Below are 13,249 nucleotides of genomic sequence, written 5' to 3' on the forward strand. Positions count from 1 at the left end.
TGCCTTCCCCAGTCACACCAGTGCTCCAAAGAGTAGTAAAAGGAAAATGTGCCCGGGTGGGGTGTGGAGAGAAGGGTCAACAGACAGCTGCAACTCCTGGGAGAAGCCAGTTCACATCCTGCTCTGCCTGCAGGGCGGCTGCCCCACAGAAGACACAGGGTCTCTGCTGTCCCAGCAGCCTGCTGGGCAGCGGCCAGGGGCCTGAGGCTTAGCCCTGGTGGAGCTCAGGTGCCCCACCCCACGGTCAGCACGCCTAGTCTTCTTCCTAACCCAGAGGCCTCCCAGAAGAAGCCACTGCCTCCCGCAAGGGGCCCCTTCAGGGTGCCTCCCTAGGAGGCCTGGGCTCTGAGACTCCCGGGGTGGCGGGGTGGGGGCGGGGGGGGGGGGCAAGCGGACTTCTGCAAGATTGGGATGCTGTATCCAGGACACCCTGGTCCTCCTGCCTCCTGGGTTTAAGGGAGATTGGAGTAAGGTCTATCGGACCAGAGACTCCTGTCCTTCAGCCTCAGACCCTCAAGTGTACCTGTCGCTGTCGTAAGACAAAGGGGGACCAACCATGTTGTGTATGATCCACCCACCCTGCTCCCTGCCCATGATGGCTGAAGGGGATGATCACAGTGATGGTGGTGATGCCCCTAACATCAAACATCTGTAAGACGCCTGACTTACCAGACAACTTCACAAGCATCAGCTCAAAGGAACATCACAGCTGCAGGAGATGTTGGATATCAGGGCCATTTTACAGATTTGAGAAGGTGAGGCTCAGAGTTACATCACTTGTCCAAGGCCCCGCAGCTAACAATGGCACAGCTGGCATCAGCCCCTAATTCTGTGGATGCCGCATGCTAGGCTTTTTACACTCTTACTTGCTGCCTTCCTGGCAAATGCAGCAATGCATGGGCGCTAAGGGAAATCAAAATGCTGACTTTACTTAAGACCAAGCAGGGCTCGTTGGATGGAAGTGTTCTGACCCAGTCCAGGGGAGAAAAAACAGGACGAGAGAATAACCTAGATAAAATTGAACAGCTTTAACGTTGACACCAATGATGTCATTTTCTTCCCCTTTCACGGTTTCCTGCCCAGCTCTGTTCTGTCCACTATGACTGACGTGAAGGCTGGGACCCCAGAGCTCCTTAGGAGGCGGGAGGGCTGGCTCATCCGTCAGCCATCACTGGACCCCAGCTGTTCACATGTCTTCCTGTCACTCACTCTCAGCTGAGCTTCACACCATCATGGGCTGTCTTCTCTCCCTCCCAAGCCTCCCCACAGTATCTGGTGCTGGGCACCCTGCTGCTCTCTGCCCAGCAGAACATCTGCATCTATGCGGGAAGCAAGACAGTATCCCAGACGGGTTGTAGGAGGTCCTGGCCGTTGGAACCAGGCTCACAGGGCATGCCAACAGACTACCAGCCCAGCAACTGACAGCCTTTCAGAGCAGGTTGCCAAGCTGCAGACCCCACACTCCCGTTTTTCTTCTGGTCTGGCTCAAAATTAGATTAAGGTGTAGAATTGAAATAAAGACGATCCCTACTCAAAAATATATCCATACCCACAACATTCTCCAAAGGAGAGAGTTAATTCCACCAAACGTTTTGTTTGAAAGGTAAATACTTCCAATCCTAACAGTTATTTACATCTTGGCCCAAGTTATTGAATTAGATTGATTTCCAAACAGCTAAGATCTGCCTGCATTTAGGTGGAGAAATTGGTAGAGAAAAGGAGGATAATTTTGGAACGAGGAATACCTTTGGAAAGAATGGTATCATTATTCTTCCAGGAACCAAATTAACAACACGTACTGATGGCCTCCTGTTGTCCAGGACCTCAGTCATCACTGGGGGAGCTGCAGCAACAGAGTCCCTGCCTCATGGAACTTATAGTCTCACTGAGCTCCCAGGGTTTGCTCCCCGCCTCCGGAACACCACGTCCTATCTGTGGCAAAGTCCTAGCCGTGCCTTCTCCTGCAGGATCTCTATAAGTTTCTCTTCCACTGCTCACTGTAGTTCAGACCCTCATCCCTGCTCCCCTGGGCTGCTGTGGTACCTCGCATAATACAGTAGTGCCTGCTTGCTCAGTTGCTCAGTTATGTCCGACTCTTTGTGACCCCGTGGACTGTAGCCCGCCAGGATCCTCTGTCCATGGGATTCTCCAGGCAAGAATACTGGAGTGGGTTTCCATGCCCTCCTCCAAGGGATCTTCCTGACCCAGGTTTCGAACACACATCTCTTAGGTCTCCTCCATTGGCAGGAGGATTCTTTACCACTAGCGCCATCTGGGAAGCCCAACACTCTAGTAGCTGTACCTATCTTTCACTCTCTCCCTATAATCTGTCTTGGACATTAATTGGACTGATTTAATACACCTAACGTATATGCTGATCACTTCGCTATCAAACTCAAGTGTATTCATGGTGTTTCCATACCCTAATTACTTTTTAAAAAATCAAAACTTTTAAGCCTGGCATATATACCTCTATATCTTTTCTACCCTTCTAGTGTTTCCTCCCAGTACTTTCAGCTAAGATGATCTACTCCCATCCCCCACCACAGGTGTATCGAGCTTCAAGCCACTGAGTATTCTCTTCCCTCCACTGAGCACGGCCTTCCCTTCCCTGTGCAGTCCAGTTCTCAATCCTGCATCTTGGGATCACATGGAGAGCTTTTGCATAATAATAATAATAATAGGGATCAACTAAGTCCCACCAAATTCTAAACTCTGGGGGTGTGACCAAGGCATCAGTCATTTTTAGAATCCCTCACTCATTCTAGGGCTTCCCCAGTGGCTCAGCGGTAAAGAATCCACCTGCAATGCAGGAGACTTGGGTTTGGTCCCTGCATCGGAAAGGTCCCCCATAGGAGGGCATGTCTCCCCATTCCAGTATTCTTGCCTGGAGAATCCCATGGACTGAGGAGCCTGGCAGGCAACAGTCCACAGGGTCACAAGCAGTCGGACACGACTGAAGTGGCTGAGCACGCCAACACACGCACTCGTTCCAGTGTGCAGCCGAGGCTGAGAAACGCTGTCCTTGTCCAACTGCCGCTCCAGCCCATGGACTGAACTGCAGGCTTCTTTCTCCAGACTCAAAGAGCACCTGTGATCTGTCATTAGCACTGACTTGCCACACAACACATTCTGGTTTATGCTCTCTTTTTAACAAGGTTCTCCTGGCTGGAAGGTCTCTGTTACCCCATGACTTATAAGAGCTGGGGTGGTGCAGACAGCCACTGAGTGCTGGCTGACAGACTGATGTTTGTCTTGAGGAGGGGAAAGAGCACAGTTCCCATCACCAGGCTTTGGAACTGTGCAGAAGTGGGGGTGCAGAAAGGGACTGGAAGCCTAGCCCTCCCTGTCAGTACCATCAGGGATAAATCATGCTGATGGTACAACACAGCCTTGATTTGGTGTGGTGAAAATCACACGTTACCTCTGTGATCTTCCTCCACCAAACCCGTAAGCCAAGAAAAACATCAAAGTCCCCATTGAAAGGTATATCTACAATGTACCTGACCAGTCCTCCTCAGAACTCTTAAGGTCATCAAAAACCAGGCAAGTCTGAGAAAGGGTCACAGCCAAGAAGAGCCTGAACAGACATAACTAAATGGAATGTGGTTATCTGAATGGGATTCTGGAATAGAAAAAGGACATTAGGGGAAAACTAAAGCAATCTGAATAAAGATGGTCTTTACTTAATAATAATATATCAACATTATTTCACCAATTGTAACAAATATACCACACTAAGACAGTAATCAGGAAAACTGTGCAGGAGGGTTGTATTGGAATTCTCTGTACTAGCTGTTCAGTTTTTCTATAAATCTAAAATTTTTCTTTAAAAAGTCTATTAAAAACAATTTAATAAATTTTTAATTCCATTAAAAAAACAGAACAGCTCCCCAACCCCATCAAGCCCATGTCTGGTCACATTCCTGGCAAGCAGCTTGGAGCCCTGTGCCTGCTGGTGATGTCCGATGCTTCTGTAACAGGGGCTGGGCTTCTATGGTTCAGAACCACAGAGCCAAAAACCCAGCAACAGCTTTTAAAGCTGCCTTTTAAAACAAGTGCTTTAGGTCCAACTACAGGTCCTGGATGGATCTACGGGCTTCAGAGGAAAATGCAACGTCTTCCCTTCATTTGCATGTTAAATGCTCATCAAATAAGCATTAAACATCAAGTATTCTGTTTAATAGCCTAACTACAAAATTCCAGAGAAGGGCTGAAGAGCATAGAGAAGTCAAAGCCTGGGACTGAGGAGACAGCAGAGGGTGGTGACATTCTAACAGGCTGAGGGGCTCCCGGCAGCTGTAGTCGCTTCACTGAATTCCTGCACCGCCCTGAGGTGGCTGGACTGCGGACAAGCAGGCCAGGGGTCTCTGGCCCAAATCACTGCAGCTGACACCCACCAGGGTGGCCCCTTCCTCCCATCAGGCCTGACAGGGTCTCCTTGAGAAGCCCCACCTCTGGGTCTGCCCCACCATCCTTCCTTCATGGAGGAGGGCACCCACCTCCCAACAGCTGGGAGGCTGCAGGGTGGGCCTATAGGTCCCCATGACTCAGAGTTCTTCCCAGTCCTCAAGCCCAGGCCCAATCCAGCCCAGCTGCGCAGGGGGAATGGGAGGGACAGAACCCCTTCATCAAGCACAGAGAACTTACTGTTTGAACAAGGAGGCGCCTTTATCTTTAATGTGGAATTACTTCTGAGGAAAAGGAAAAGAACTGACCACAAAAAGAAATAAAGCCCTCTCTTAGAAGCAACACACCAGACTCACAAAGCACAAACACAGGCCTGGTTTCTAAAAAGACTCCCTTGGAAAGACCCCAAGCTGGCCCACCAGCAGGGTCGCGGGGCCTTGCTGCTACCCCCCAGCCCCCCATCACCGCCGAATATGACGGTCTTGGCAGTGCCAGGCCAGCCGTCACCCATGGCTTCCCCTGACAGCCCCCAGAGGCGGGGACACAGGGCAGCATTGTGCGGCTGACCCCGCCACAGGCCCAGGACACGAGCTGTCTGGAGCCAGGGAGCGGGACCAGACCTGCCGCCTGCCAGCCTGGGGCCCATGCCCCTGCCCCCGGGGGGACCTCAGTCCAGTTCCAGGGAGTCAGGATGGTGGGCCGTGGTGCACAGAAGCCCCAGGCCGGGGCCCTGGGCAGGCTTGGGCGGGTATGAGCGAGTGAGTGACTCAGGCCAGCCACGGGATCCCCTCCCCACGCCTGCTGACAAAGGACCATTCAAGACAGGCCAGACAAACAGTCCCAGCAGCAGAAACAGAAACTCAGAGCAGCTGCCAGGACCAGAGGCCCAGGGGCCAGGCCCATGAGACCCTGCCCACAGGCAGACCGCAGTACGGGGCAGCTTGACTGGCCCCTTCCACTCTCTCTGCCCAACAGCCCATTGCTTGAAAGCAGTTGAGCCCACAGGGCACTCTGTCTGTGCTCACACTGACTTGCCTGGTGGTGGAAATGACATGGGATGATCCCTGACCTACGGGCCCGTATACTCGGAAACACACTGAACCTGGTCACTTGCCTGCGTGGAGGTTTACCTGACTTGTTTGTCTCAGCTTCAGGAAACGTACTGTCTCCTCCTTCCTGTTACATGCCTCATTGCCCCAGTCCCCACAGAGCCAAGGCCCATGCCTCTCCCCAGGTTCCCCCATTAGACTATGAGCTCCGTAGAAGGGAGGCACCTTTCAGGCATTCTCTGAATCTCCAACACTTTGCAGAGTGGCTGCTCAGTTAATGCCGATGTCTGAAGGATCAGACGCTCAGCACCACTATCCTTTTAAGTCAAATCCAACCTAAGCTCAAAACAACTCGAGAATCTATGTGGAATTTTAGAGGAATTTTTAAACTTTCTCAGTGCTCCCCTCCCCCCATTTCCTGCTGCCCACTCTCCAGGTCTCCATCAAATCCCAGTCACCAAAATACAACGGTGAATCAGCTTCCCTGCATTGCATTCGCTCCTTAAGCACTTCCCAGACCTCCTGAGCTGTGCGCAGTCCCTTAGTCGTGTCCGACTCTGCGGGCGCATGGACTGTAGCCCGCCAGGCTCCTCTGCCCACGGAATTTTCCAGGCAAGAATACTGGAGTGGGTTGCCATGGCCTCCTCCAGGAGGTCTTCCCAACACGGGGATTGAATCTGCACCTCTCGTATCTCCTGAATTAGTAAGAGGATTCTTCACCACTAGTGCCACCTGGGAAGCCCCCCCCCAGACCTCCAACGAGGTCAAATTCCTAGTTTTCAAACTCTACCAAAGGAACAGATGGACTAAGATGACACATAGGCAAAAAGCATGTCCACTTTAGGTGTGTGTGGTATGCACCTGGGGATGAGTGATAGGCGGGAGACAGCTTGGAGGGGCAAGTGGGCTTTCAACATGTCCTGGTGGGTGAGGACTTCCTCCCACATATGTTCAATTCACAGATGCTCACTGGGCTTCATGTCTGACACCATGCCCCACCCTGTCTGGGGAGAAAAATGGACCTTGCCTTTGAAGAAGCAGGAGGGGGTGTGGGGAGTAGGCATGGACATAAGTAGCTAAGTGCAGGCCCAGTGGGACTGTCCTCTAAGGGAAAAAGCAACAGAGTATTTCAGGGGTACCAGGAAAAGGAATGTTTGTCTGTTTACTAAGAAATGTGCAGACTCTTTGCAATCACATGGACTGTAGCTTACCAGGCTCCTCTGTCCATGGAATTTTCTAGGCAAGAGTACTGGAGTGGGTTGCCATTTCCTTCTCCAGGGGATCTTCCCGACCGGTGGATCAAACCCAGGTCTCCCAGGTCTCCCACATTGCAGGCAGGCGCTTTACCCTCTGAGCTACCAGGGAAGCCCTTACTAAGAAATAGGAAAAGCTATCTTAAAGAATGAGCACTGGAGAGGGGCCTCAAAGGACACTGTAACAATAATGAGTGCTAACTCTCTTCAGTTGTGTCCAACCCTCTGAGACCCTATGGACTACTGTAGCCCCAACCAGGCTCCTCTGTCCATTGGGTTCTCCCGGCAAGAATACTGGAGTGGGTAGCCATTTCCTTCTCCAAGGGATCTTCCTGACCCAGGTATCGAACCCTCATCTCTTATGTCTCCTACACTGGCAGATGGGTTCTTAACCACTAGCACCACCTGAGAAGTCCTAAAAAATTGAAAGAAATTCTAATAATAATAACAATGTCATTATCATTATTATTATAGCAGTTAATATCTAGCAAGTGTGTTCTATATGCTAGGCACAAAGAAGCACTTGACGTAACTTAGCCCTTCTCAATCCTCATGCCCATTTGACAGATAAGGAAACTGAGGCTTAGAAGAGTTAAGCAAGCTAGGGAGTGTCAGCAGCCAGATTAGACCCCAAGTCTGTGCGTCTCCAAAGGCGACCATCCCCTGCTCTGCAGGCCGAAGTAAGGGTTCATTCCTGCTAGGGCCTGAGCAGAGGCAGAGGGTGGGAAGTACAAGGCTCGGGATGATCACATGGAGAAGGTGCATGGATGATCACATGGAGAAGCTGCGGCCGGGACCCAGAGAGCTTCGAGGGCCAGTGCCAGGCACCTGTCCTCACCAACAGGCATGGAGAGGTTGGAATACTGGCCCACAGGATCAGTGGTAATTAAAAGCATGAGGGCTGAGAAAGTGGAAGGAGAGAGAGCCCGTCACCATGGTCTGGGTGACAGACTGCAGCTGGGCGAGGTGAGAGGGTGCAGGGAACCCGTGAGCTCACGCCTGAGTGTCAGGTACCGGTATTATGTATGAGTGAGAAGGGGAGAGAGACTACAAGTGTGAGCCACACATGAGCGAGTGCGGGGGCCCTGCTTGTTGAAGAAGGAAGTTGGGGGGGTCCTTCTGGGTGGGAGGTGGGGTGAGGTTAGCCAGGGAGAAAGGGAGGGACCAGGCAGAAGCGCTCAGAGGAATGAAACCATAATCTCAGAGGGCTCTGGGTCCTGGAAAGCCCGCAGGGCCTGGTGTAGGAGAGGGACTCAGTTAACAACTGTTAAAGGGATGTACGTGTGACCTTAAGACCTTGCTCTGGTCCCCTCCCGAAGACTGGCTTTGCCCTCCAGCCACGTGAGGGCACTGTCATTCTAACTAGCTCCTCCCTCGTCCCTGGCCCCAAATCAGAGCTTCTGAGCTGCAGCAGCCACATTCCCACGGCTGCAGCCTGGTCCCCTGGGCCCCAGCGCCCCTCCTGAGCCTCCCGCTCCCCCGCGCGTCTTTGTAACAAGTGTGTTCCTGTGTGGGCTCCAGGCTGACTTCATACTTTCCCAGGTCAGAGTCTCCCCGCCCCCCTTCCCATTCCAGGGCGGAGAAGATGCTGCCAAATGGGATCCAAGGTTTTGTCTCGGCCAGAGATATTCTGCTTCTCATCAGAGACAGACAGCCCTGACCAGCGCCTCCTGTCACGCTCTCCAGCTGCCCCAAGGCTGTCTGTCCAGAGGATTCATAGACCCAAGTGAATCTGGCCTCGTCCCTCCAGAGACCACATTTCCCAAGGCTCCACCAGGCCCCGGCTGTCATCCTGACAAAACAGACCAAGTGGACATGGTGTCCAGGAGGGGCCAGGGGCTGCAGCCTGGGAGAAAAGAACTCGGTCTCGGATTCTTGAGCATTTCCTGTCTCACAGGGTGAAAGGGGAGCGTTCTCAGGGGTGACCAGAGACCAGCCCCTTTCCTGCTCTGCTCAGTTACAACCCTGTGTTATAAAATTATAAGCACAGTTTGGCACCTGGAGAGAAAAGGGATCTTTTTCAAGACTGTATAATCTACACAAACTGGGAGTAAAACAAATGCCTTAGAAATCATGAAATCTGACCCCTCTACTGGCAGATGAGAAAACAGAGGTCTAAAATCTTGGAGGCTTTTAGGTTCCATCTGTGGTCAGGGAACTGAGATCTAGCATGCTGCGTGGTGTGGCCAAAACTAAAAAAATAAAATAAAATCATGGAGGCTTTCGGGTTCTATCTGTGGTCAGGGAACTAAGATCCAGCATGCTGCGTGGTGCGGCCAAAAACTAAAAAAATAATAAAATCGTGGAGGCTTTCAGTTGCTGGAGATCAGTCTAAGCCATTCCTGACTATCACCAGAAACCCAGTTTGCATCTAAAAGGGATATCTGTGATATGAACGCACTTCCCCTTGGAGCACAGCCAGGACTACACCTGGGTCTGCACCCCCAGGCTCTCCTGCTTTATGCGGCAGGCAGGGGCGGAGCCTCTCATAACGTCTGCATCCTCAGGTGTTCAGGCAGAAGCTGGTGAGTGATTTGTTAGACAGTGACTCCTGGGGACTGCCTGGCACAGTCTCCATCCAGATGGCTGCCAGCGAGGTCCGACGGGGTCAGGCTCTGACTTACAGGGATCTGATGCTCTGGCTTCCCTATAGCTGCGGGGAGTTTCCAGGGTCTAGAGAACTGCTTCTGCTCCCTCCTCTCCTGGCCACATTCTTCAAGAAAACAGAATGAAGCAGGCTTCCCATCCACTAGGGCACCCACACTTTGAAAGGGACCTGGTAGTCCCCAGATGATTGCTGGCAACAAAGGAAAAAAGGCAAGTGATGTGTGACAGGAAGTGTGGGGGGTCACAAATCCTGGCTGAAGAGTCAGAGGCCTCAGCCACAGTGGAGTGTGTGACCTCCAAGCCTCAGTTTTCCCATTTGCATAATGTCCCAACTGGATGTCCCCCTTCCGGCTCTGAGAAATCTAGGATTCTGAGGTCAGGGACTGTGTCTTCCTCATGATCCTGGCAATGAACACATAGTAGGTACTTAAAGCAATTCACTGAATAATTGAATGAAAGGGGGCCCAAGTCAGTCCAAAGATCACAAGGTGGCCAGAAAGGAGACCCTGGCCTCCAGAGTCTACCACCAGACCCAGAGAGAAGCTACATGTCTTGGGAAAGCTCTAGCAATCCAGGAGCCCTTGGCAAACTGGCTTCCTAACCAAGACACACAGATGTGCTTAGAGGAACCAAGGAGAAAGCAGGAAAGTGTCCCTAGGGGATAGAGGGCAGCCTGGACACTCCTTCCCCGCCCACCATCACCCTACCACACTTTCTAAATACACCTGGCTCCTCTCTTGCCTGCTCCTCCTCCTCCCAACCCTCCTCCAGGCTTTGTCTCCTCTCCCTGCCCTCCCTGCTCTCCTAACAGTCACACCTTTCCTCCTTTCTTGGAGGAGGCTCAGAGCCTCAGCTTGTCTTGGAGCTGCCTGATCCCTTGTTAGGCAGGAAGGCTCAGGGGCAGAACTGAGATTCCTAGGAGGGGCCAGGAGCCTCAGGCTTTCTTAGGGTCCAGGCAGGTAGGAAGCAGTGTGGACAGATTTAAATTCTGGTCCATGCCCAGCCTCTTGCATCTAGCACGAAGGAGAGGGGCTCCCCTTTGAGGGAGTCTGGAAATGCATCTCCCCCCATCTTCTGCAGAGTTCTCAGGGCAATGTTTCCTCCTAGCCTTTTTGAGCCTTCCCCTACACGCTCCTCCACAGAGCTGGATGAGGCAGGAAACCGCGCTCTCTCCTCCAGCTGGAGACCTGTTCAGAAGAAGTAGTGTGTGTGTGTGTGTGTGTGTGTGTGTGTGTGTGAAGGGAAGCAATGGTATATGTTATTGCTGGTCTGTGTGAAAACACACACAGTTCAATGACAGGTGTATGTGTAGCCTTGTGGGTTGTGTGCTGTGGTTTGATATATGCACGATGTATTTGGTGTGTACATGGTGTACATGTGATATGATATATGTGTGTGCTGTGCGTTTATGCAGTGTGTGTGGCAAGTAGGTGTGTGTCTGAGTGTGAGGGTGGTGTGGCGAGCGTGCATGTTTGGGGTGTGTTTGTGATGTGTACTGTGTGTTGGGGGAGCTGGAGTGGCTAGGGGCAACATCAGTGTGAGGTGGGAGCTAGCATTTCAGGGTCTCCTACCCAGAGAAGTCAGGGATAATCAGTATCTAGGCAACCATGTTGGGGGGAGGGGAGGAGATATGGAGGTGAGGAATGGGCAGAAAAGGAGGGAGGCTGAGAATTGAAAAGGGGTTTCCATGGCAACTACTGGGCAGGTCACGTGAAAAAGGCCAAGGCAGAAAGAGATACAGACATCAGCGCATACACACGATGAGGGCCCTGGGACCCCAGAGTGGGGGCCCTTCCACGGGAGACATGGCTGCCCACTGATCCATCTCCAAACCTGGAAATCTGGGCCTAGGCAGAGCACGTGATGCCAAGAAGACAAAGGAAGTGGAGACAGAGGCCACACTGGCGGGGAGAAGCCCTGGAAGCAACAACCCCAGAGGCTGGATGTGGGCAGCGGGGGGTCTGGCCAGGCCCATTCTCCAAGCATGCCTGCTCCCTGCTCCCACCCTCGGGTGCTTCTTCCACCAGCCACCACTTGTAAGTGACCAGAAGCAAGTGCCAGGAGCCCCTTCCAACTCGGCAAGGAAGCCCAAGAGACACAATGGGGAAGGCTGTGCCAGGGCCAGCCCTGCTGGGGAAAGAGGGCAGGGTACCAGGAAAGGAGGGGATGGGGGTGGGGGGACCAGGGGCCCCCTGGAAGAAGCCAGGACGGGTTAGACAAGAGGAGAGGAACACTGATGCAGACACTCTCATGAACCCATGCCCTGGAACGCCAATCCTTTTTTTACCTGCCCCTCCTCCCGGTGCCCAATGCCCAGCCCCAGCTCCCTGTCCCCCAAGCGCCAAATCAGCAAGTCCCATTTTGCATGGCTCGTGTGTGCACACTCACAGCCAGCCACCTCCCCCCGTCTTCACAACCGCACACTCAAGTGTCAACAGCTCCCAAGTAACAAAGGGAAAACTATCCCCCACCCGCCCTGGTACGAGGAGAGCAGCCCTTTCCCCCTCTCCCTAAACCACAGCCCCAAGCTCCGGGCAGCAGCAAACGCCTTGTCCGAACAGCTTCATCCCCACCGCCACGTCCTGTCTCCCCCCTCGACGGCCCCTCTTCTCTTCCGACGCCCACCTCCCCTTTGGGTTTCCATCTCCTACCGGGTCTCCGCTGCCCTAGCGGTGTGCCTGGCGAGAACCGCTCACACCCACCGAAACAAACCTACCCTGGCAGCATCCTGGCGCCGTGCGATCGGTCCCCACCCCAGCCCCTCTCCCTCCCGGTTGGAGGAACCCAACTTCACCACCTCTGCAGCCGCTTACCTGCGCGGCGTGTCCCCTCCGAGACAATCCCAGGAGGATGAGTCGAGTCCGGAGGAGCCTGGGAGTGGCGAGGCTGGGGGAGGGCGGTGGGCGAGGCTTTCGCTGTTTTTCCCGCCTCCCCTGCTGGGAAGGGTGGGGGCGGGCTGGAGCGGCGGGTCCGGCTGGGGTGGGGAGTGGTGGGCGGGGGCTCGGCCGGGGCTGGGCTCCGGGGACCGCGGTGTCACCATCCGCCGGCCTCCGGGCAGCGTCGGCGCGCGGACCCCCTTCTCCTCGCCCGGCGCTGCCCGCCCCTCGAGCGCGCCGCCGCCGCTCCTGGGTGCGGGCGGGATTCAAAGGGCAGGCCGCTTGGAGAAGCAACAGGAGACGGCCGCCGCGGGGACGGGCCAGCGCGCGCGCGCATCCGCCGCCAGCTGTTGCTTTTTGGTTTTCCTCGGCTGAGGGTGGGCAGGGAGCAAGACAAACACGATGACAGAGCTAGGTCTCTCCGAAATAGTAAACCCGGGCGGGGTGGGAAGCGGGGAGGAGGGCGGGGAGGGGGACGGAAAAATACGAGAAAATAACCCAGCACCAGACACTGCAACCCACGTTCACTGGGAGGCTTGGCAGTTAAGGGGAAGGCGCACCTAAAGCATGAATGGCTGTGTCGTAGGCGCGCGCGCCGGCTCTGGCTGGAGTTGTCATTTTCAGCGAGAGCCCGGTGGGCTGCTGGAGGCGGGGGGTCGCCGGAACCACAGATTTGCAGCCCAGATCCTCCTCATCGGGGCCCCTTGTCCTGCCCCTGCAGGGTCACAGTACTGCCCCCGTCCCCAGTCCACTTCTCAGGTCCAAATTCGAGAACCACAAACCTTAATGAGGAGATTTAACTCCTAGCTCGGCTACTCCGCCCGTGATGCGACCTTGAGCACAGCGCTGAAGGGCGCTCTGGAGCCTCAGTTTCCTTCCTCGTGAAATGGCAGTGAGAACACTGACCTCCGGGGCTGAGCCCGGGCGCAGAGTGGGCGCCTAGCGAGCAGGCAGCTGCTCCGAGGAGCAGGGCCTGTAGGAAGGGCTCCAGGCCAGGTGCTGGCAGAAACCGCGGATACAGCGAGGGCTGGCCACTCGGTTGGTAGCCAGGAAG

At 54.1% G+C, this 13,249-nt stretch overlaps 2 protein-coding genes across 3 annotated transcripts in view; both read right to left on the bottom strand.

The window, feature by feature from the left end:
• Positions 1–12,263, bottom strand: part of FXYD6 (FXYD domain containing ion transport regulator 6) — a 33,983-nt gene extending 21,720 nt beyond the window's left edge. For both annotated transcript variants that reach the window (XM_043900226.1, XM_043900217.1), the window contains exon 1: positions 12,133–12,263. The gene's annotated coding sequence lies outside the window, so the exon portion shown is untranslated. The remainder of the gene's footprint in view (positions 1–12,132) is intronic.
• Positions 7,589–12,938, bottom strand: LOC122701713 (CASP-like protein 4A2). The gene is made up of 3 exons (XM_043914959.1): positions 12,756–12,938; positions 12,133–12,566; positions 7,589–7,669 (listed from the first exon to the last, which is right to left on the bottom strand). The coding sequence occupies exons 1-3, from the start codon at positions 12,811–12,813 to the stop codon at positions 7,589–7,591; spliced, it is 573 nt and encodes a 190-aa protein (XP_043770894.1). The 5' UTR covers positions 12,814–12,938.
• Between the last annotated feature and the right edge of the window lie 311 nt (positions 12,939–13,249).

The sequence above is a fragment of the Cervus elaphus genome, chromosome 1 (assembly GCF_910594005.1).
Source record: "Cervus elaphus chromosome 1, mCerEla1.1, whole genome shotgun sequence".
In the NCBI taxonomy this organism is placed as follows: Eukaryota; Metazoa; Chordata; class Mammalia; order Artiodactyla; family Cervidae; genus Cervus; species Cervus elaphus.